This window comes from Anabrus simplex, chromosome 7 (assembly GCF_040414725.1).
Source record: "Anabrus simplex isolate iqAnaSimp1 chromosome 7, ASM4041472v1, whole genome shotgun sequence".
Lineage (NCBI taxonomy): Eukaryota > Metazoa > Arthropoda > Insecta > Orthoptera > Tettigoniidae > Anabrus > Anabrus simplex.
The window spans coordinates 279,535,655-279,560,565 of record NC_090271.1 but is presented as its reverse complement, the minus strand read 5'-3'; the positions used below and the strand labels follow the sequence as shown (position 1 = coordinate 279,560,565).

General features: G+C 37.4%; 1 protein-coding gene across 4 annotated transcripts in view; it reads right to left on the bottom strand.

The window, feature by feature from the left end:
• Positions 1-24,911, bottom strand: part of LOC136877108 (CDK2-associated and cullin domain-containing protein 1) — a 136,438-nt gene that overhangs the window by 24,099 nt on the left and 87,428 nt on the right. For 2 of the 4 annotated variants that reach the window (XM_067150925.2, XM_067150924.2), the window contains exon 5: positions 13,603-13,943. The exons of 1 other annotated variant lie outside the window; for it this stretch is intronic. In XM_067150925.2, the coding sequence (XP_067007026.1) occupies positions 13,603-13,943 (341 nt within the window). Of the gene's footprint in view, positions 1-12,856; positions 13,944-24,911 lie in introns of those variants that run through there. One more of the 4 variants, XM_067150926.2, reaches the window with a different exon arrangement.

Sequence of the window (24,911 nt, the reverse complement as noted above, 5' to 3'; positions counted from 1 at the left end):
CTGTGAAAGTATCAATGGTTACACCTTTATTGTTAACATTTTTGTTTAATACTGTTTATACTGTGTCAACAAACTATGTCATTAGGTCTCGTACTTTTCCGTCCTGCTCTTTATAGTTACTGACAAGTACTCCCACAGTGTATTTTGTGAAGCAGCTTCCCTATGAATTAGCATTCTGCATGAGAAATATATCCATCTGTCAGCGACAGACATTTTATTGAAGGAACAGCCCCTGGTTTCAATTTTGAACCTTATAAATTTTCCGTGGGCAACAACATTTTCAGAAGTTGTGGTTCATCATAGTCTGTATTTTTAACACGTTGAGTGCCAAGCGACCTCATTTGGGTACGCGAGACTAGTCAAGTTTTTGAACTTCACGTCCCCATATGGGGTCGTACGTTTGTTGGAAATCGAGAACTGTGCGAACCCATTTGGGTGCGCAGTATGTGTGTGTTTCGAAGCAGTATAAAGTCTCTTTCTGCCATCTGTTGGCCGTCTATTTAAGTACATCAATTCCTGTTTTGGCTCGACCCCATATGGGTACATCAAGAGTGCTTTGTAGTGTGACAAATTCAATGTCTATCTCGCGCACAGATTGTTTATGTAACTGTGCAGTGCTGCGAGTTTCCTTTTTCTTTAAGTCACTATGAGTAAATCGAGCAGTAGAAGACTTACTGCAGATAGCCTGAACAATATATTGAACAAGTCAGACAATGATAATGTAGATGAAGTATATAGGTACAGTGATTTTGAACCCAGTTTAGAGCATATAGCGATCTAGCACGTGCATCCACATTGATGACTTACAATCTTCAGCACACACTTCCCCATTGTATTCCGGGTTTCCAGGCCACCTGTTGCAACACTTTTGACCGACTTCAACCGTCTTCAATGATATAGTCACTGGTTTGCCATGTTGCACAATCATCACTGCTAGGTTTTCTTACCCAAATTAAAAGTTATACAAACATAATTATGTACATATTCAGTATTCCCTAACTACAAATTCTTTTTATAATATTATGCTCTTATATCCTAATTTACCAAATTCACATGATTTTCACTACTTTATATAACAAAATTTTATACGAAAATTTTCTAACCTTAAATAGGGGGTTCTTCATTTGCAAACATTTCCTGACCTAAAATCGGGGATCATACTTTTGAACAGCTCCAGTATGAACAAGCTAACACGTCTCTCATATTCAACGACATATAACGCGTCCCTGCAAAGGAAACGGTAAGTATGGCCGAGTGTCGGGACATAACTACTGCATGAGTGTGACTCCATATGGGGGCGCATGTACGTATACAATTCGCAATGACCAATTAGACCCCAATTAAATTGTTATTTCAATTTAATTGTGATACAGTTCAATACAGAACATTATGAAATTTTTATCAATAAGACCCCACATGGGGTCGCAATATTTGACCTAATATACAATGTAAGTTAACTTAATATATCCTCATTTCAGCAATTGCTTGGTTAAGCCTGTGAACGTTTTGTCACCAGGGAGTAGCTCAATGTTATTAGCCCACGGCACCAGATGGAAATCCCATGAATTTCAGTCTGGCACTCAACATGTTAAAATGCACTGAACACACCTTACCACGAAAAAAATGTTTCCTCTTGCAAAATTGTACCCAACTACTGATCCTACATGGTGAGTTACTTTGATTTGGAAATCTATGGAAATTTCTTTCTTTCTTTCTTTCTCTCTGCAGTTTTGGTCTCTGCTCATCATGTTGTTACAGCCGTACACATTTAAGGTAGGCATTTCGACAAACAGTCATCATGCTCAATTATAATGAACAACACTTCAAATAAATGGAAGAGTGGCAGTGTGTGTATTGTAACAATCAACTGGATGGAGCAGCGGCACAGCTACTCTTGTTTCCATGGTTTACCAGCCTGTGAAGTGGTTCACAGCAGAAGAAAATATATAGTCGAACATTGTTTGATACACTCTTGGTCTCCTTTAATAAATTTTTGAACTTAAATTAATTTGTTTCTCTCTACAGTTTTGGTTTCTGTTTTTATACTTGCGCATAATATTCATCGATTAAAAAAAAAAAAAAAGTGATTTGATACAATCTAATGATGTTCTTTCAAGGACAAAACATATCATTCTGTTCTCCTTCTTCTTCTTCTTCTTTTTTTGAGACCACACTGGATCACTTTAATCAATCCTTTGGTTTGTCGATTTCTTGTTCGAACCTTGCAGTCCTCCCAGTACTTCTTCATACATGATGATGTTCTTGCCCTTTCTTGTGTGGAGAATATTCTACTTGGAATTTTCTTCTTCGGGAGTGTAAAGTGGAAAGTCATATTTTTAAGAGTTGAGTTTACTTTTTCCTTATCCATAGTGTTGTCCGGTGTAAGGCCAGTTTCTTTCAAATCCTCTCTAATTTCTTGTATCCATCTGCATCCAGTTGGAGTATTTTTTGAAGCAAGATTGTACTGCAATAGCTGTTTCAGAAGTCGCAAATCTGGCATTCTCAGCATGTGGCCAAAGTACCCTATTCTTTTCTTGCGCATGGTATCAGTAATGGGTTATAATTTCTGAAATACAACGTTGTTAGGTACTATTCGCCATTGCACATCTTTTTGATAGCTTTTATTGATACAAGAGTTCTTCCAATTCGTCTGTTTTGGATTGTTCGTTTAGATGAAATAATGTTTCTAATGTTTGATTTTTGCATTAATGGATAAACATTTCTTTTTGTAAGTTTCCCATGTTAATTTTTGTGCCTTAGATAACTTGTTTGCCTTTATCTGAATTGAAGATTTTTCATTTAAATTATTTGTTATTAACTCACCTAGATATTTGAATTTTGTTACATTTTTAATTTTGGTACTGTTAATATGTATTTATTTTAATGGTGGTGGATTTTGGAGCATAATTTCAGTTTTCTGAAATGATATTTTAAGGGTAATTTTATTTGCAATGGTGTAAAACTCTGATATTTTGAGGTTTTGCTTCATTAAAATCTCTGGCTAGTAATGCCATGTCACATGCAAAACCATCCTGTTAAAAACTTTTTTTTTTTTCAGGTATGAGGTGGGACTATTAATGAACGAGACTGCTTCTTTGCCTCCTATGGGTGTAGTGGGAGGGGGGACTGAGAGAAATCGAACCTAGTTTAGAGATCGAGCAGCACGTGAATTTTAAATTCCTTGTGAAAACAAAAAATAACCCACTCACATACCCACAGAGCAATTTAAATTAATGAGAGATGTATGGGGATTCTTTTATATCATGTACATGAGATTTTCAGTGGCACAAAAGGTTTAGGGAGGGTTGGGAGGAGGTGCAAGCATAAGCACCCGAGTTGTCAAAAAAAAAAAAAAAAAAAACCCCTGATGAAAACATTCAGAAAATTAATGAAATTGTGCATGCAGATTGACAACTGAGTATCAGGATGGCAGATCTGATAAACATGATGAAAGAGACTGTAAGATAAATTTTGCATAACAAATTGAACAAGAAAAGAATGTGTTTGAAGCTGGTCTCTGCATCAGAACAACACACCAGCTCATAACACCCTTTCTGTGAAGATATTTTTGATTGATAAACACATTCCAGTTCTTGAACATCCACCATTTCCTCCATCATGCTAAGTCTGCCATTTACACGGGTTCTCAACTTGATTTATTCTATATTGATATTGCAAAGGCCTTCGATACCATGGATCATGTACTTCTCTCTCACACAAACTGTCTTCAGGTTTCAACATGCACGGGAAACTCCTAGCTCTCATTAAGCTTTCTGAGTAAAAGATTACACTGCATGGTCCCTGACAAATGTAGTTCTTCTCCCACCACTATATTCTGTGATACCCCACAGGCCAGTGTTTTAGATCCCCCTCTTTTTCTCTTTTTGCCCTGTTTACTGATGATCTATCAAAGCCATTTCCCACAATTCTTCTGTACAGTCATATATATGAGAGAGAGAGAGAGAGAGAGAGAGAGAGAGAGACACACACACACACAAAAAGAACCTAGATGTCTTCTTCTCACATCCTTCCTTCTGTCATGATATTTCTTACTGAGCTTCATTTTATCATGGACATGTTTTTGGGCTAGGGGTCTATCTAGAATTAGCGTGGATAGATTTGCATCAACAGTTTTCTAACACCACGGTAACCATGGCAACCAGCGTACAACATCAATGTATTCTAGGAGAGGTAAAAAACATGAGGAACTTAGTTAATTTTTCCTTCTGGTACTTCCCTTATCTTCCAATCTTGCCTCTTCTCTTCTATTTACAGTAAGTGAGTTTTCCTTTGTTTATGTCATTGTTTATGTAAATATGTGAAATACAGGGTTGTACAGATTATATTGTGTATATTTGTGTCCTTTGTAAATGCATATTTCTCATTTTATATTAATAACTGTTGTACATATTACAGATCTTTGTACTATGGTGCTATGCTATTGATAATCTTAAACAAATACAGTGGAACCTCGATTCTCCGTTTTTGGAGGGACCTCGGAAAAAAAAAAACAATGTACAACACGGGAAAACGGAAAATCCGGGAATGAATGAACCATCAACAATGTGGCTAAACATAACGCCTGGAGATTACGAGGTGACGCATGGTCAGTGTGACGCATGGTCAGTGTGACGCATGGTCAGTGTGACAAATCCTCTCGGCCGTTATTCCTGGCTCTCTAGACCTGGGTTGCCATCTCACCATTAAATATCTCCTCAGTGAAAGGTAATCGTAGAATGAGTGAACCTGGAACCAGCCCTCATATCCAGGTAAAAATGTCTGACCTGGCCGGGATTTGAACCCGGGCCCTCCGTGTGAAAGGCAGGCAAGTTAGACCGTGGAGCCGGTTTCAAATATTAATTACCAGTACGCGACTTAAAAAACTCGAAACTTTACATTCAGTTTTACCGGGAAACTTCATCAGTTTCCTCTGAAAACTTCTGTCAGTTCAGCAACTTTGATCAGCTTTTTTTCTTCGAAAAATCTAATTCCCAAACGCCAAACCAAACAACAATCGACCACAAGTAGTTTTTAATTCTCTAATCTACTGAAATAAAGCACATTAGATAATACAAAAGCGCCCAACATGATGGCAAAATCCCCCATTTTTTAAATCTTCCATTGTAATTTGGTCAGCGGTATACTACTGTTTGTAGTTGGTTGATGGAAATCTTGTACCACGTAAATTAGGCCTGCATCAGCTTTTGAACTCGAGAATATGGTTTTGAATGTAAGTATGGATCCTCAAGTTCTCGAATGCGTTATATTCCATTCTGCCCGTCACTAATCACAATAAAACTGGAAAGAGAAAAAGTATCATTAACACTTCCGAAATTACGGTTATTCGCGACCTTGAGCTCAGCTGGAAAGCGCACTTGCTGTACAAGTTGGTACGAGTGTGAAATGATACAAAGTTTTTAAATGTAACATGCGCAAATAAAACGACTGAGGTTTTTATAACATTTCAACACAAAAATGTGAAATTCCCAGTCTTATATTAGGACCAAAACAGTAATATGCAATCCCAAAACCTCCCATGGCTTTATGTATGTAAGGTGCAACATCTGTTTTAGTTTTACGATCAAGTATTTATTTATTTTCCATCTAGTCGATACAATGATTGCTTAAAGCAATTGTCCTTAAGGACACTTCCTCTAAAGCATTACTTTGTCAATTTATATATTTTTCATCTAAACAGTGTTATGTGGCTGAAGATGTTGATAATATACGAAACACGTACCACTTTTAACCATTAAAAATTGCCTTAAGCAATCATTGTATCGACTAGGTGGAAAATAAATAAATACTTAATTGTGAATCTATTGAAGTGCGATACGGACCATGAAGCTGATTTTATGTAATCTGTTCTAGTCTCGATAACATAATTGTATAAAATAATATTAAAATACTAAATTTGTGTTACTTAAGAAGGAGCAGTTTTGATTCCTGCCTGAAAGTCCATGACTATACATACAGTGCCCTGAGGAAAGTGCCGAAAACCTGTTCAACAATACACTCGGGGGGGGGAAACAAGTACGAACATTTGACGAAACTCGTTCCGTCTTTAAGTAGAGCTGTCGAAATGCGCTGTCTAACCTCCCAATTGTTGCGGACACTCTCTACTTTATGATTTCCAAGGATTCTCTAAACAATACCACCCACGATGCTAAGATGTCCCTTATGCAACTTCACCGCCGATCGCTTTTCCAGTTCAGTACTTCCTCAAATTACCGCAATGACGGGACGTTAACACTAAGATCCATGCTGTAGCCGTCCATTCGTGAGATTCAGTTTCTTGAAAAACGCGTGATTGAGGATTTAACGTTGATGGGACTGAAATTTCTGGACAGTTGATCCGGGAAATCGTTTCTTCGAGGAACGGAGAATGCGGGATTTTTACAACGTGATTTAATTGGGATGTTCACGGGACCACATAATTTGAACGAATAATGCGGGAAAACGTAGTTTCTGGGAACGTATAATCGAGGTTCTACTGTAAATAGATTTGGCCCCTTGTGAGTTTTTTTCTCTTCCCAAAGTGTAGAAGAGTTAAAAGTGAAAATCGCAAAGGTACTGCATGGGTTGACAGTTAATGATTTTCAACATTGTTACAAACAGTGGCAGATCCATATGCAGCAGTGTATAGACAGAGAAGGGGATTACTTTGAAGGTGATTAACTGAAGTTGTAAAATTCTTACAATACTTCATATCTATGACACTGGTTCCATTTATTAATAGCCACACCTCGTATATTCAATTATTAACTAAATGTTTTCTTTTTCAGGAATTTTCTAGTATTTATATCTCGCACTTACTTGAACGGACAACCCAGCTCATTCAGGAAAAGAAAGCCGTGAACAGTGAAACTACCGATCTAGCGGATTTAAAAGAAACCGTAAGATATATGATGGACTTCATAACGAATAAAATAAATATAATTATTGAAGAAAAAGTAACGCAGACCCTGAATAGGAATGCAGTGCTTACTCACAAGGATAATGAAGTACTCAATAACAAAACAGACGGAAGGGATAACGATCATAACTATAGAGGAGAAACAGAATTGACTACTGTAATAAATAAAAGAAACACACAAACCATCAGAGGGACAAGGGTTCAAGAAGATGATCTACAAGCTGCTGACAAAATGGCATGGCTTTACCTAGGCAATCTGAAAGGAAACGCAACAGAAGAGAAGGTTAAGAAGTACCTAGAGAAAAATGGAATTAAAGATAATATCCATTGCGAAGAACTTCACACACGAAGTGAAAACAAGGCCTTCAAAATAGGTTTCCCTTTCAAATTCCTTGAAGATGCTGTACGACCGGAATTCTGGCCAAATAGAACAATCGTAAGAAGATTTCGTTTTCGGAGAGCAAACCGTGCTGAAGGAGGAGAACTACAATAAACATACACATATGCTCCTATGGAACATTGAAGGCATAAAAAGCGCTCTGCCTCTCTTTCCAATAGAGACATTAAGCAACTACAACGCCATTATACTGACAGAAACATTTTTAACACAGGATTTCAACATTCAAGGATATTACGGAATTCATTCATTCGCTTGTCAGACCACAGGAAGACCATCAGGAAGGGTCTCCATCTTTCTCAAACCGAACTTAGGGAAAATAAAACAAATAATAAAAGAAGAAAAGACAATTACCGTAAAGACCAGCCTACTATCAATCACTGGCATGTATGTTCAACCACATATGTCAACAGAGGACACAATCGAAAGAATAACAGAGGCCTTGTCACAAACGCAAACAGATGATAGAGTAATCTTCGCAGGCGACCTAAATGCAAGAATAGACAAACCAACCGTCAGAACAGAATTGATTAAAGAGGCTCTGGAAGAAGTCGGCTATGTCCTTGTTAACAGTCCTTACATGAAAACATACATAGCCTCAAATGGAAGCAGCGCCATAGATTTAGTCTTTTACAGAGGTACAGACATTAAAATATTCAGTCAAAAAGCATTATGGACTTCAGCCATAGCTCCGATTAGGAAACATATACCAATCTCGACAGTCTTTGAAATTACTCATAAAGATCAATTGCCAATACAACCAAGTAAGAAAATATCCAGGAAATTAGATCCAGAGAAACTAAGACATATCGGTGATGAGATAGATAAAGCAAGGCTATTAGTTCAACGACATGAACTAACTGAAGCAGTGGAAATGTGTACAAGAACCCTACAATCATGCCAAACTCATACGAAAGTAAGGAGATCACAACCATGGTTCAATAAAGACTGTTACAATGAACAGAAAAAGACCCTCCTGGCACTACATCGAGCGAAGAACTCATCGAACCCGAGTCACCTGGCCCAATACGCCGAACAAAGAAGGAAATATAAATCACTAATCAAGAAAACAAGAACGGAGTACATTGAGGAAGACGCCAGGAGACGTGCTGCAAACGCCCAAAATGACCCATTCCTAGTGCTTAGGAAACCAAAAACTTCAGCATCAAATAATATCTCAATGGAGTCATGGGAAAACCATTTCAAAATCATTCTCAACCTCCAACACCGATCAACAGCTTTTGAATTAACTCCAGTAACAATGACGGGAAATCACATCCCCATAACGAGGCAGGAAATATATAATACAATAACAGCAGCAAAAAATGGAAAGGCCCCCGGCCCAGACAGCATTTGCACAGAACACCTCAAAGACTCTCTACCTGTCATGCTAGACTACTGGGTAGAACTATTCAACACATGCATGCACACTGGGGAAATTCCAGAGCAATGAAGATTGTCAACAATCAAAATGATATTTAAGAAAGGAGAAACTGACCATCCTGATTCATATCGAGGTATAGCCCTCGAAAATACATCATTCAAAATCTTCATGAAAATCTTAACAATCAGGCTTGCAGAAGAAATAGACTCCCAGATAAAATCAATTTGGCTTCCGAAAGGGAAGAAGCACACTACATGCCGTAAAATACCTAATAGAACAAGTCCAAGATACATTGAGGCATCCAGGAAAGAAATATTTTGTAGTCTTCGTAGACTATCGTAAGGCTTTTGACCTTGTTGATAGAGCAACACTCATCCGGAAACTCAATTACCTAATAGGAGCTACACATCCGATAGCAATCATAATCTCGAATATCCTCAAATATAACTATGTCCAAATATCAGACAACATAACCCTATCCAAAAACGTAACCCAAACAAACGGAGTCCTACAAGGTGACCCAATCAGCCCAATTTTATTCAACATCATGACAGCAGACCTCACAGAAATAATCACAGATACCTCAGCATTGCTTATACTTTACGCAGATGATATGGCAATAGGCTCAGAAAACATAGAAGAGCTCCAAGAGGTCCTCAATAGGCTCACATCATGGGCAGAAAGAAACGGTTTGCAAATAAACCACAACAAAACTAAACAAATGACCTTTAGGAAAGGAGGAAAACATGCACCTAAAAATACAATAACCATGCACAACAAACCTCTGGAAGTAGTGCCGAAATTCAAGTACCTTGGAGTCACCCTCCAAACTACTCTAACATCCTACAATATCCACGTCAAAGAAAGAGCAGCCGCAGCAATAAAAGCCATCTACAACATTCAACAACCTCAACAAATATCATTGGGTACAGCAATGCTACTGTTCAGGACAGCCATATCACCAATAGCAACCTATGAGATTAGCATCACCTGGGAAAAACTCACACTCAGCGACCTGATGACAATAAAAAAAGTCAAGGCCCGATATTTCAAGAGAATACTAGCCATTGGGAAGTCAGCCCCTTCAAGGTTAACATATGTTCTAACCAAGGAGGACTACTTAATTGACGATATCAAAACACAGTTTTGTCTACTAAACACCAAGCCCTACAAGAATGCACGCCAAACTTTAAACGAGAAAAGGAATGCTATTTGGTCCGACTTCTATTCCATGGACGCTATAATGACGGAAGAGTGGAAGCAAGCAAATTACGAGCTACGGCACGTAATTACATGTTACGCTACTCATGGATTTCACCACAGATTCTGCCAAACCAAAAACTTCCACCAGCCGAACGAAGACTGTATATGTAACCTGTGCAACGATCATTGTGAAAGATACCATGCACAAAACTGCAAAATGAGGACAACCTCAATAATAAGAATAGCATTAGCATAGTAGACCATCTGTACAAAAACTGTTTTTGCACATTGTGCGCTTTTCATTTAATAATAATAATAATAATAATAATAATAATAATAATAATAATAATAATATCACTATTACAAAAATCACCTTTCATTGACACAACATGTTCGTATATTAAAATTTTAATCATTTGCAGAATGAGATCCTGTTCTGGACTCCCCTGAAAGGTGTTCATGATGAGGTGTTACAAGATGCATAGATACTGGTAATACAAGCAAATCACTGCTGGTACAATGCATCATGTGATAATTCAGACTTCCTTCGACTGACAACACCAGTACGCGAACCTTTTCTTGAGCCCAAGTTCCCATTACGCACTATGGAGCTCAGAGCTCGAGAAAAGGTTCGCGTACTATACTTGCCAGTTTAAAAATTCAGCCAGCTAGGCTATTTTTACTAGGTAAATCTAATTCTACACATTCTTCAGAAACATAATAATTTACAATATAATCAAAAGATTTGTGCAAGGCAGATATTTCACTCTCGAAACTTAATAAACCTGAATTTAGTAATTTCATCCTTATATATTCAAAGTTAGATATTCCAGATGACTCAAAATTGATGAAGTATCACCTGTTTAAATGTTATGAGGAAACATAAATAAAATCAGTATGTTGTGTATGAAAACATATGGGTTTCCTTAGTTCAAATACCTGATACCAATGGAAGGAAAATCGCATACATTTTAATTGGAGTTTTGAAAGATGATGAGACATATCCGAAAAATAATTTCCTTTTGCAGAGTGAGGAAATATTCACAGTTCATCCCACAACTGTAACACATGTATTCAGTGAAACTATGCACATTCTGTGGTAATGTGTTGTAATGAGTTATTTCTGTTTAGTGAACAGTGGTCCCATGAAGCAGCATAACAGCTTTCAGTGAAATGCCCAAAATGAATCACATAAACACTGCATAAAATCAGAGGAACTATATATTTATGTACTTTATTATTAGAATGTAGTTAAGTTGATTGCTAAGGATTTGTGAATTCATCCTCTCGAATAGAATTATTTAGTAACAGAGTGTCCGACACTCAACTTGAGTAGATCCAGTGGCGTAACTAAGTGAAATAGTGCCCAGGCCAAGCAGTGATATGGCAATGCCCTCAATCCAACATTAGGATCTAGCTTAAAAATGTATATCTAGAATTTGGTAAAGTAGCATTTTTTTACATTTAAGAATACAAATTCTTAAATTTATACTTTACAACACATGATTTAATCACAAATGTCTGTGGCTTGTGTTTCGTAAGTATATATCATTACTACTTAGATTTTAATTAAAATAAAATTGAAGAAAATGAAAGTAAATGAATAGTTTCCTTGCCTTTACTGCAGAAAATTGATCAATTATTTCATCACAGTTAGTTGTTTCTTGTTCCTCTTGTACAGCAATTAGAAGAGCAGGATCACTCAAGACAGTGCTGACCCACAGATGCTCAAGAAACAATAGGTTATTGACATATCTCCAAGCATCTTTGCTTACTCGATGCTGTAATAAAGAAACCTGCCTTTGTCTTGTTTTGAGAGATGTGTTGTTAAGTCATACCGCCACTGAATGGGATACCATACAAATGAAACATAATATGTATAAACGAGATGAAATTAAATCCCACATAACTTTTGTATTCTTATTTAATTAATTAATTAATTAATTAATTTATTTGAGACAGCCAATTCCCCTGGCAGGCTTCAATTTTTGAAAATGAGACAAAGTCTCTCATAGTACATTGGCACTGCCGGTGGCTCCAAGTAGTCTACACAGTGGTCTCCACGGTATGCACTAGCCATGCGTCTTGGTAGGTGTGCTATTTACCAATTGATAAGCCCAATTTAACACACTGGGGCGAAACACTAGCAACTAGGAATGAGTTAGCTGGAAAATATATAATCTTCAATAAGGGACAACTATATCGGTATTATAAATTTACTCAATTGGAACAAATATTTCAGGTTCCCTATGGGAATCAACATCTTTATCATCTGAAGGCCAGGCAGGCATCAATTTTTGAAAATGAGACAAAGTATCTCATAGTGCACTGGCACTGCCGGTGGCTCCAAATAGCCTACGCAGTGGCCTCCATGGTATGCACTAACGATGTGTCTTGGTAGGTGTGCTATTTACCAACTGATGAGCCCAAGTTAGCACACTAGGGCGAAATGCTTGCAACCAGGAATGAGTTGGAAAATTTATAATGTCCAATAACGGACCAACTATACTGGTATTAGCCTTGAAGATGCTGAACGCAGTCTTTGGTGAAACGTTGGGATGGTCACATGCTCCTGGGCCAAGGCCTACACGCCCAGAAAATATAGAAATTGTTCAATTTTGCTTCAAAGGTTTCATTATAAAATAATTGTTATTGCATTATTATTTAGTTTTCTGTGCCAATGTGACATAATGCTGCGTGTTCCGAATATGTCTTGTGACAAAAATATAATGGGTGACAAAGTTTCGTATGATGATGACTGAATATGTGACAAAGTGTTACGCGATGAGGATTAAATATGTGAAGAAATGTTGCATGATGAATTTGCTGTAACAGACTGTTGGTGCACGATCTGCTTAGCTTAAAGATGTCCCATTCTTCGTTTATAGACTAGCAGACTTCGGGAGAGTACTTTTTTTTAGTTCCAGTAAATTAAAAATGAAAACATTTTCTCTGCATGAAACATATTTTCCAGATCTTAAGCACATAAAAAAGTTTATTGATTTTTAACACATAAAATTCTTAACCCTAGTCATAATTTCTATAAAATGACTTGTCATGATTGTCACGACTTTGTATGGAAGTTGAGAACAATTAAATGAGAGGAATTATGCCATGTGGAGGTATAAAAGTATCATCAGCCAAGAATTCATTAATTGGTCTAATTCTGCAAGATTAAATGGAGTCCTTATTTATACTGATACAGTTAAGGAACATGAAACTCCAATATTAGTCATTTCAACAATTAATAAAATTATTTCTTTTGATAACATTCATTTATACATTTCAACATTTTCTTCACAGCATCAAAATTAATTCTGGGGTTGATAGCTAAGCAGTAAATACAACCAAATTTGACTAGCTCCTTCAGTGGAAGACTCTCACAAACAAGTGATGTTGTTGTTATACATCACTACATGACAACTTTGCCTTCATTAGCTCTTCATATACATCTTAATAAGTAAAAATAGTGTTTATGGAGAGGACCGGAGTCCACATTGTAAGTTTCTCTTCATATTTCTCTCAGTCTAGATAAAATTAACAATGATACTGTTTAAGATATTAAACAGGAGAGATTCTAAAGAGAAAGTCTGTAATTCAAAGAAAAAATATATCCAACTTTCTTTACATAAAGATTGGAAATATTTCTTAGTTTTAAAATAATACATCATTTAACAACACAGTCTTATACTTAACACAAACCTAGTTGTACTGAGTAGGTGATGCTTGTTGACCTACTGCCACACAAACTGTGGGTCCATAGTTTTCATCATCTCCTCGCCTCTTGCGACTCAGCCCCCCACCTACAGCACCTTCTTCACTTTCACTTCGCAACCGACTTTGTAGGTCCTTCATTTCATTTATGTGAGCCTCGATGTCACTTTCCTTCATGGGAGGTAGAACACCTGGCACGTATCGTGAGAACAGGTTAGGATACCTACGACCATATTCTCCTCGTCCCACACAGTGAAGATTAGCAAACATAGATGACACTGTTGCTGGTGGTAGAGCAAAAGGTCTCTTCAGAAGTTCTTCCACATTTGCTACAACAAACACAGCAATAACATTAAACAGAATCACAAAAGGCACAATGAAAGTAATGAGAAAGTTATACTGTAATTACGTTTTGTATTATTTGAGATGAATTAGCATATCTTGGTGTATATGACCCACGCCCCACATTGGGCACATATTTTAGATGGAAATTTTGAAAATCTTTCTTTTGAAATCATGAACAATGATGGCAGTGGAATTATGTTTTCCAGGAAGTAGAATGGATGGAAAATAATTTACTTCATCATAAAATAGCAGGAATAGATGAAATTAGACCTGAAACAATGAAAGGTAGTGGAAAGGCAGGGATGAATGGCTTCAAAGAGTGATATAATTAGCATGGAATGTGAGTAAGGTACATTCTGGTTGAACAAAATCAGAAATTGCACTTATCTACCAGCAATGAAACAGAAAGGATTGGAACAACTGTTAACATATTTCACTGATTAGGGTGCCAGATAAGGTGTTCATACGTATTTTGGGAAAGAGGGAGCAATCAATGGTGGAAAGTTGGATGAAAACCAGTGTGGTATAAGACCGCAGAGGGACTGTCAGGACCAGATTTTCAGGATCTGTCAAGTAGCAGAAAAGCAGGAAGAGACAATAATGTTTTGTAAATCCAAAGAAGGCATACAACACAGTAGCATGGAAAAGGATGTTAGCCATAAAAGGGATTATGGGGTTAAGGATGGTAGCACTTCATGTGAGGTTTTGCTTATTCATCCCACTGAGTTCTACAAGTACACAGTGGATAAGATCAATTCAGCATGGCGGTAAACAGTGATCTAGTTTTTTCTCCGAGTGAAATGTTTGATAATAATATGTGTGTGATGTACAGTGGAACTAAATACGGAAGTAATGATAGTCTTAATGCTTGTTATGCATGCGTATTTAAGAATACGTTTGGTAGCGAAGTGTCGGATCTGGCAGACAGTCTCATTTCCGATAACCTCACTTCGGACTCCTCGTATTTGAGGTTCAGTATAAGATCTATGGAATTTTTTTTTTGCTATTTTACTTTACGACGCACCGACACAGATAGGTCTTATGGCGACGATGGTATAGGAAAGGCATAGGAATGGGAAGGAAGCGACCGTGGCCTTAATTAAGGTACAGTCCCAACATTTGCCTGGTGTGAAAATGGGAAACCACGAAAAACCATCTTCAGGGCTGCCGACAGTGGGATTCGAACCCACTATCTCCCAGATGCGAGCTCATAGCTGCGGGCCTCTAACCTCACGGCCAACTCGCCCGGTTCTATGGAACTTGAACTATCATCTAAAGATGAAATAATCAAAATGTTATCCACTGATCTAGAAAATGCACTACTCGAGTTGAAGAACCTAAAATAAAATAATGTTGAAATGCCAAGACAATGCGAAAGTGATTTTGAAGAGGTTAAGGCAAAGAATTTTAGGCATACCTGGAAACATGTTGCATTTAAAGATACCGGGAAGTAATAATTTAGTGACACAAAATAGTTTTCAAGTGTTAGAATCAAATGATCAAGACGTAAACATACAATGTGACTCAGCCGCGGTGTCGAAAAAACAAAGAAAATCCCATCGGCGACCAGAACAGGAACAAGCCTGTACAGTAATAGTGCAGGACTCAATGATAAGAAATGTTGGACCCGAAGTTGAAGAGGGTATTGCGTAATGCTATCCAGGCATACGAGTAAGTCAACTTGCAGAACATGTGAACAGTGATAGTATTAAAGAAAATCCTGACGCTGTGATTGTTCATATTGGCACAAATGATCTTTACAATTTGTCAACACCCCGTGACATAACGGCCGAGACTGATAGACTTATTACTGCGATAAAAAGGAGGTTTCCAGCAGCAGTGGCGTTTTATATCGGCAAGATGTTGATTATCGTTATATACATGCTGTAAACTCCACTTTTGACTGGTTATGCCGTAATGGAGATGTCTCTTTTTGTCGATGTGGGAAGATGGGCTACACCTTAACAGAAAAGGAATCTCTAAGTTTGGGAAACTTCTCAACAGAATATCTAGAAGAATGCTCTCGGGAAACTAATTAAGAAAATGAGGGGGGGGGGGGGGGGTTGCAAATCCTAATGGCCAAAACTTAAGTGATGCAGTAAATGATTTAGAAAGTATTCAGAAAATTTGAGGATATCATTAAACTGATTTAAACAGAGATAAAATATGTTTATAACTAAACTGGACTGCACCGTGTGGTTACCTAATGACACAAGGCCAGAATACAACACTAAGAAAACACCAATGACATCAATAAAAAGGTTAGTTGAACACTTTAGAGGATACTATCAAAATGTAAATGGCCTTCAAACCAAACTAACTGACCTTAGAATTTCTTCATGTTTAGCGGACTACGACTTCATGATATTAACTGAAACGAACTTAAATGATGAAATTAGTGATGAGGAACTCAAATTCGAAACATATTCAATTTTCAGATGTGACAGGTCTTCTTTAATGAGTATAAAGGCATCCCATGGGGGCTGTAATGATCTGTATTAGCAAGAGGTTTAAACCTACCCTGATACCATGCATTAGCACAGTAGAACAGTTGTTTGTGTCCCTGACTTTTAACACCACAAAATTAACCATTGATGATGATGATGATGATGATGATGATGACGACGACATTTCACCCAGGTCTCCTGTCCAAAAAAATTTTGAACACTGCATTGCTGTTGAAAAAATTATGTCAAATCTCGACAACCATTTATTGCTCCTTGTTGGTGACTACAATCTACCACATCTTGATTGGATTATTATTATTATTATTTACATTTTATGGCCTTCAAAGAATTTTTCAGTTTCCTGTCAGCCCAGTACTTCTTCATTCTCTCTGATCTTATCCTTCTTTCTTCATCGGAAATCACCCTTCCTATTGTCTGTTTGTTGATTCTGATTTGCTTGTCTGTGAGTTTTCTGATTTTGTCGGTTTTGTTTCTTACGTCTTCCACTGTAATTTGTAGTTCATCCATATCTTCCTTGATAATGTTGCACTTACTATTCCATAATTTTTCTATTATTCTCCTGATGATCCTGTTCTCTGGTGTCCTGATTAGATGTCCAAAAAATAAAATGTATTTCTTCCTGATTGTGCTCATTACTGGTTCTATTTCCTTGTAGACTGTTTCATTAGAAGCTACTCTCTAGTGTCCATCTTTTTGGTATGACTTGTTGATGCATGATCTAATGATTCTTCTCTCTATCTTAAGTATTTTGTCTATTTGTGCAGTGTTAGTTGTTTTGAAGATGGTTTCACTTGCGTATGCTATTTCTGGTTGAGTGACTGTTTTGTGGTGTTTTAATTTTGTTGTTATTGACAGACCCTTTTTGTTGTAGGTATTCTTGGTGACATATTGTGCTCTGGTCAATTTATTTATTCTGTTATGCCATGCTGGCTTTTCACTGAGGTTATATGTTATGATTTCTCCCAGATATTTAAATGTAACTACAATTTTGATTTCTTGGTTTCCTATGGCAATTTTGTTTATGAGTGGTGAGTCAGTAAACATGATTACTGTCTTTTCAAAAGATATTCCAAGACCAATTTTCTGTGCTATTTCCTGTTGTGATATAACTTCTTGTCTGGTTTCCTGAATATTGTTGGACAAGAGAGCAAGGTCATCGGCAAATCCTAGGCAATTTAAACTTATGTTGTCTTTGGGTCTTTCAATTCGGATGTTCTTTGGGTTTATCTTGTACCATTCCCTCACTGTATATTCCAAGGCACAGTTGAACAGCAGTGGTGACAAGCAATCTCCTTGTCTTAAGCCTGTTTTTATGATGAATGGCTCAGAGAATTCCCCTCTGAACTTGACTTTTGATTTAATGTTGGTTAAGGTGAGTTCTATCAATTTGATTCAGTTTGGATGGAGCCCGAAATTTCTTAAAATTTTCAACATTGAAGGTCTACGGATACAGTCGTACGCTTTTTTAAAGTCCACAAAGGTTATTGCAAGAGGTTTGTTTTGCTTCTTGTAATATGCTATGGCTAATTTTAAAGTGATGATTTGTTCTGCACAGCTTCTCTAAGGCCTGAAGCCTCCTTGATACTCACCTAATTCTTCCTCTACTTGCTCTTTGATCCTCCTGTATAGGATTCTGGAGAAAATCTTGTATTTTCAGTCTAAGAGAGAGGTACCTCTGTAATTATCTGGATTGCTTTTATCTCCTTTTTTGTGGAGTGAGTGGATTATGGCTGTGATCCAATGTTCTGGGAACTTTTCTGTTATCCAGATTTTTGTTAGGGCCATGTGTAAGGATGTTCGAACTGTATCACTGGCATATTTCCACATATCTGCGAAAACTTGGTCTTCTCCACATGCCTTATAATTTTTCAACTCTCTGAGTGCTGTTTCCTCCTCTTGGATTGTTGGGGGTTTATGAGTTCATGCAAGGTTTTGATGGGTGTGTCTGTATTAATTGCTAAAAGTTCCTGGGGCTCTTCACAATTCAACAGTTTAATGAATGCTTTTGCCATGATTTTGGCATTTTTCCTGTCATTATGTGTCTTTTTTCATCCTAACTTCTCATTATTAACGTGGGAGGGGCAAATTTTTGTACCTGTCTTCCAAACATTTTGTAAAAGTCTCTGGAATTAGTTTTGTGGTAATTTTTTTCTATTGAGTTGATTAGGTCTTTCTGTGATTGTCTCTTGGTTTGCCTGATAATTTGTGTGAACTTTTTCCTGATATTTTTGAGGTTGGTTGCACTTTCTTCTGTTTTGTGTGTTTGAAATGTTAACCATGCCTGATGTATTTCTTCATGAATTTTGTCACATTCTGAAGTCCACCAGGCATGTCTTTTACGTGTGTTCAAGGGGGCTAAATTTTCAGCTTGTTGCCTGATAACTGGAACCAGTTCTCCTAAGTTATCTGTCAGTTTTATGTTTTGTGTGACTTCTCTATATTTATCATTTCTAATTAATTGGTGTGGATCAAAGTTCCTCTTTCGTTTATTGCGTTTTGGTTTCTTTTTGTGGTGTGAACTTAATTTTGATTTTGACTATGTAATGATCCGAACCTATATCCACTCCTCGTAACACTTTAACATTGTAGATTTCTCTGTGGAAGGTTTTGTCCATAAATACGTGATCCAGCTGCCATTCCCCTTTTCTCCAATCAGGATGTTTCCAAGTTTTAAGTTTGTTGGGCCTCCTTTTGAAGTATGTGGACTTTGAGATCAGTTTGTGTTTTCTGCAGAGTTCAACAAGTCTTTGACCATTCTTATTTGTACGTTTATGTGGAGCCCATTTCCCAATGATATCTCAGTATTTCTTTTCTCTTCTGAGTTGGGCATTGAAGTCCCCTAACAGGATCTTAACGTTGTTAATATTTATTTGGTTTACAGTTTGGTCAAGGAGATCCCAAAACTTTTCCACTTCTTTTCTAGTCTTTGTTAGAAAATTCTTTTCATTAGTAGGGGCATGGGCATTTATGATGGTATAAATTTTGTTGGATGCTTTTAAATTCAAAGTTGCAATTATAGGTGAGATGGTTTCAAAATCAGGTGGACTGCGTTTATACAGACTTCTCAAAAGCTTTTGACACTGTTGACCATGATATCTTGTTGCAAAAACTAACAGGTTATGGAATTAATGGGCCTCTCCTGTCCTGGCTTGAATTGTATCTTAAAAATTGCCAGCAGATTGTTAAAAGAAGGAATCAATTTTCTGCACCTGTTATTGTTACCAGTGGAGTTCCTCAAGGGTCTCACCTCGTGCCCTTACTTTTTACTCTCTACATAAATGACATTTAAAATATACTTAAGAATTTTGAATTGCTTTTGCTTGCCAGCGATGCAAAAATCTTTATACAAATTCAATGTCCACTTGATTGTTTAAAACTTCAAGAAGATTTTCAACATCTGGAAAAGTGCTGTATTCGAAATGGGTTGAAACATAATCATGAAAAATGTAAAATAATACTGTTTTCCTAAAACAAGAAGAAAATATCATTTCAGTACAAATTTAGTAATAACAACATTCTAACTCCTGTTTCACGAGTTAGTGACCTTGGTGTTTTATTCAGTTATAACCTATCATTTAATGAACATATTGAAAATATTTGTAAGAAATCATTACAAAGATTGGGTTGCATTACTAGATATTCCAGAGAATTTTCAAACTTAGCTACCTATCGATTGCTGTATGAATCTATGGTAGCTCTATACTAGAATACTGTACACCTCTATGGAACCCTTCTCATCAGACTTCTATCCATATATTAGATTCAGTACAACATATATTTGTTTATATTCATTTAGAGCAGGATTCTCATATGAAAATGTTGATTATACAGCCCTACAATCTTAAAAAATGCATAGTCCGTCACAACGCCGTGAATTCCTGGATACACTTTTAATTTTTAAGTTGCTTCACTCCTTGGTGAATTGCCCACAACTCCTTGAAAAAAATTAACCTACATGTACCAGACAGACGCACAAGGTTTAAGAATACATTGTCTACTATGCATTCAATGGGCCAATTGAACATATGTCAAGATTTCTAAACAAAGTGGATATTGATATATTTAACGGCTCATTGTCAAAATTTAGAAATCACTTACATAATCTCCAGAAGTGACTATTACATTCCTGTGCTTACTTGTAATATAACCTGTGTACATATCTGTACATCTTTTTCTTCTTATATTCCACTGACCTTTACTTTTTCTTCTTATATTCCACTGACCTTTATTTTTAAAGTGTTTTGTTTATTTTTCTCTATTGTGTGTAAAATAGTATTACCATTAATAAAGTATTATTATTATTTTATTAATATTATTATTATCATCTCATCTGAAAAATTGTGATGTGAAGAAGTGGGGGGAAAAGTCTTTTATTTGTACAATGTGATATACGGATAATAAATGGATACAAAGAGAGAGAAGTTAGTAAATTGCAAGCATGCGAAATGAAGTTCCTACGAACTACCCTCCAAAAAACACGCAAGGACCATGTAAGGAACAATGACGTCAGAATGGAACTGGAAGTGGAATCGATAGAACAGAAGCTAAGGACTTCAAAACTAACATGGTATGGAAATGTAAAGCGAATGCGTTGCACAAGAACACCACATGGATGCTTAGAAAGAATGGCTGAAGGAAGAAGGCCAGTGGGAAGGCCTAGGAAGAGATGGCTACACCAACTGAGAGTTGATGTGGAGAGGAGAGGAGAGGAGAGGAGAGAACTGGGAGTCAGTGGTGCGAGATAAGGTATTTCTAGACAGACAACGATGGCGAAGGCTTGTTGAACACCACCCTACCCGGCATGCTGGAGGGGCTCGATGATGATGATGATGATGATGATGATGATGATGATGATTAAATGATAGAAAATACATTTGAGAGGATCCAGTGGCTTGTAAGAATACCAAAACATCCCAAATAACCAATGCCTGGAGACAAAAGGGTTATCGGGATAATCTCAAAATTACAGCGGCCGTCCGTCGTGAGGCAAGCTCCCTACTGCTGGAGCCCAAAGTTGAGTGTGTGTACTGCCCCAGTGGTGGGAAATACTTAGAATCATGGTCCTGAAGATGCACAAATTTGTTTAGAATTAAGAAATAAAATGTCAACAAAAACCAAACACATACCGACTAAGTATGTTGTTTCACTAATACCAATTGAACAGTATGTATTCTATGTCAAAACTTCTGTGACCATGACACAGCCCCGTTTTATTTTTTAGCAGTTTCATAAAAAATTTACACGACACTGAAGATAAATATACAGAAGTGAACAGTTCAGACCTAATGAAATCAACAGATCATTTTGTGTTTTTATTTAACCCTCGACTGGCATTGTGGGGTCTTTAAAGATACCAGTTACTTTGTACAACTCTGGCGCTCCCTCCGTATTGCGTTCTGGCTATCGCCGTTCACTGTAGCTGTTACTTAGTGCAAGGTCACTGCTATTTGGAGTTGTAGCGTTTAGTAAATATTGGTTTTCTCAGGAACTTGATTTAAATATTGTGTGGTGCCGTTTACGACCCCACAACGGCGTTTGTGTTACGAAGTTTGTCGTGACTTAAAATTTTGTAAGTGTTCATATTTCATTCGAAGTGTGTGTTTGGTACTTTTTCTTCGTGTAAGCCTTGCTATGGTTTCCACACCTCGCCCTGGTATGTCAGTGTGTGATCCTAGGATCGCAGTGTTTTAGAGGATGATGCCGAAGGAAGTGACGACAGCAACATCTCTGATAAAAATGATCCAGATTACAGTTCCGAGCACAACATAGATTCGGAACAAGAAGAAGGTGAGGAAGACGATGAGGGAAGTTTCACGGACAACACGGTTTCGAAGATAACCGGCCGTCATCTTTCTCTGGTAGGAACAGATATAAGTGGTCAGCTACTGAACCGAACAGTCAAGTGAGACGTCAAAGTCAGAACATTATTGTGAAACTTCCAACCCTTAAATGGTTGTGAAAATGACGTAAATGACTGTGAAATTCAAAAGTTTTATGAGTTTTGTATACTATAATATTTAAATGTACCTTTAAATTTGCTTTGGAGCAGTGAACATTTAAAATTTGTTTTAATTTAAGTTTAATTCATGGGAGTGCGATTTTCTTTTAAAATCAGTGATGGTAAAACAATTGTATATTATCTCACAATCTATAATCAGTAAAGATATTAATTTCTCATTGTAGGTAATTTAAAAGTATAAAGAAATAAAATTGACATGTACTTATTTTTGAAACTTAAATAAAGGGTGTTTGAGGTCATCCATTCTAGGGTATCATTTTCGACCCCACAACGCCATTTACGTACCAAAGATTTCACAACGCCAGTCGAGGTTTAACAAGAGCCCATCAGCATTGCTTTGGATGCACTGCACCCTATAGGCTTATTGTACTATCCTGTTTCGAATTAGCACCAGTTCATAAAGAGTCTGTATTTAACAGAACACATACTGTATTTATTTCTCACATCTGACAACTTCACACGAACATAAGGTGGACTCCGACTAACCCTGGTAGCTGTCCACTATTACGCATATCTGCCACACTGGCCAACCCCAAAAATGCCAAAAAATATAAGGCAGGAACTCACATCTCAAAAGGAAGAAATTTGTCCTTTTTAAAGAAATAAAGTCACTGGTATTCATCAAAGGTGGAAAAACTGGCGTGTTTCTTTTGAGGTTCAAACTATGATGATATAGGGACAAGTGTCATCCTGGATAGGAGCTAAACAGGATGCAATACATTTAGCACAAATATGGTACTGTCACATAAAATACCGACTGCCTGGCAATCTGCCTGTGCAATGTGCTGAGGCCCTTGTACCCTGAGTAGGGATCAGATGCAGCAGTACAATGCCAGAGTACCCCTCAAGAGGATGACCTTCGATGTTACAGGACCATTTTTCGAATCAAATGCTGGAAATCGCTACCTGCTTCTAGCCACGGACTATTTCATCAAGTGGCCTGAGGTCTAGACCATCCCCAATCAGGAAGAGTCAACAGTGGCCAAAGTCTTAGTGAAGTACTTCTTCTGACACTTTGGTGTTCCGAGGGAGCTACGTGGCGGGGAATTGATGAAAGAAGTTCTGCAGCATCTCAAGACCCAAACAACACCTCTCCACTTGCAATTGGATGGCATGGTAAAGCGGTTTGTGGAAACCATCAAGGAGCATCTGAGAAAGGTGGTGTCAGTGCAACAGAGGGACTGGGATGTGAGGATGACTTTTTTCCCAATAGCCTACTATGCATCCACTCATGACACACATCAACATGGTCTTTGTAAGAGAGTACTTCTGCCATCTGACTTAATGTTTGGGACGGGTCCAGACAAAGAAAAATCTGTAACAGACTATGCATGGGAACTAGTAGTAATAGTCAGGAAGGACAATAATTTAAATTTGATCCACTCATTGAAGAAGTTACCTTCATCTAGTATCCTGATGGATGAGAGTTTGTGATATCTACTAGGCACCTGGCACCAAGAGGAGACGACCCTCCCATGGTGATATTGATGGACCAATGCTACACCCAGGTAACCAAACCATGGATCCTAAGCAGTCCAATGAAGGGAGCTCTGCAATTCAGGTCGATACCCCCTCCAATTCCTGATAGTCCACTTCAAACTACAGACTTTATCCAAGAAGAAATACCAATACATCGCAGCAGCCACGTGATAAGTTCTGTGGAATTTTGTACCTGGTCAACCAAGTGAACTTGTTTGACCCATCTCTGTGAAACTCTTTGATTTATTGTTAATCTCATTCATCTGTTATGTAACTCAGACTCGTAACTTTATGTTGAGATTTGTTTAATAAAACCTACTTCAAGGTCAACTGTCATTCTCATTTAGAACACTATACTAATGATTGTGCAGAAGATTTATACCTTCCTAAAAACAGCACAGAACTTTTAGCAGTGAAATTCCATAAAAAGCACAGATTACCACATGAGCATGTTATCTATCTCTATATAGACTACACAAAATTGTGCTATATGTAGATTTTGAATTTTCAGCTAATAATTTAATCTTGAGTGATGAAGTGCATAATGATCAATTTCACATTTGCTTTTATTTTTTATGTGGAAGTATCTTACCAAATCTACTGGAATGAGATGGCACACGGAAAGAAAATTATTACAGTACTTAAGTAGAGGCATACCGGAAAGATGATTATGTTTGTTGTTTAAAGGGGCCTAACAGCTAGGTCATCAGCCCCTATACTGGAAGAATTTGTTTTTGCCAGTGGTTTAACGTTGCACTAACACATCAAAGGTTTCTGGCAATGAAAGGATGGGAAAGGGCTGGGATTGGGAAGGTAGCAAGCAGCCATGGCCTTAATTAAAGTACAGTCCCAGCATCTGCCTGGTGTGAAAATGTGAAATCATGGAAAACCATCTTCAGGGTTGCAGATGGTGGAATTCGAACCTACTATCTCCAAGATATCCGATGGTTCCTTAGGTCACATTGTATATAAGAAACCAACCCATG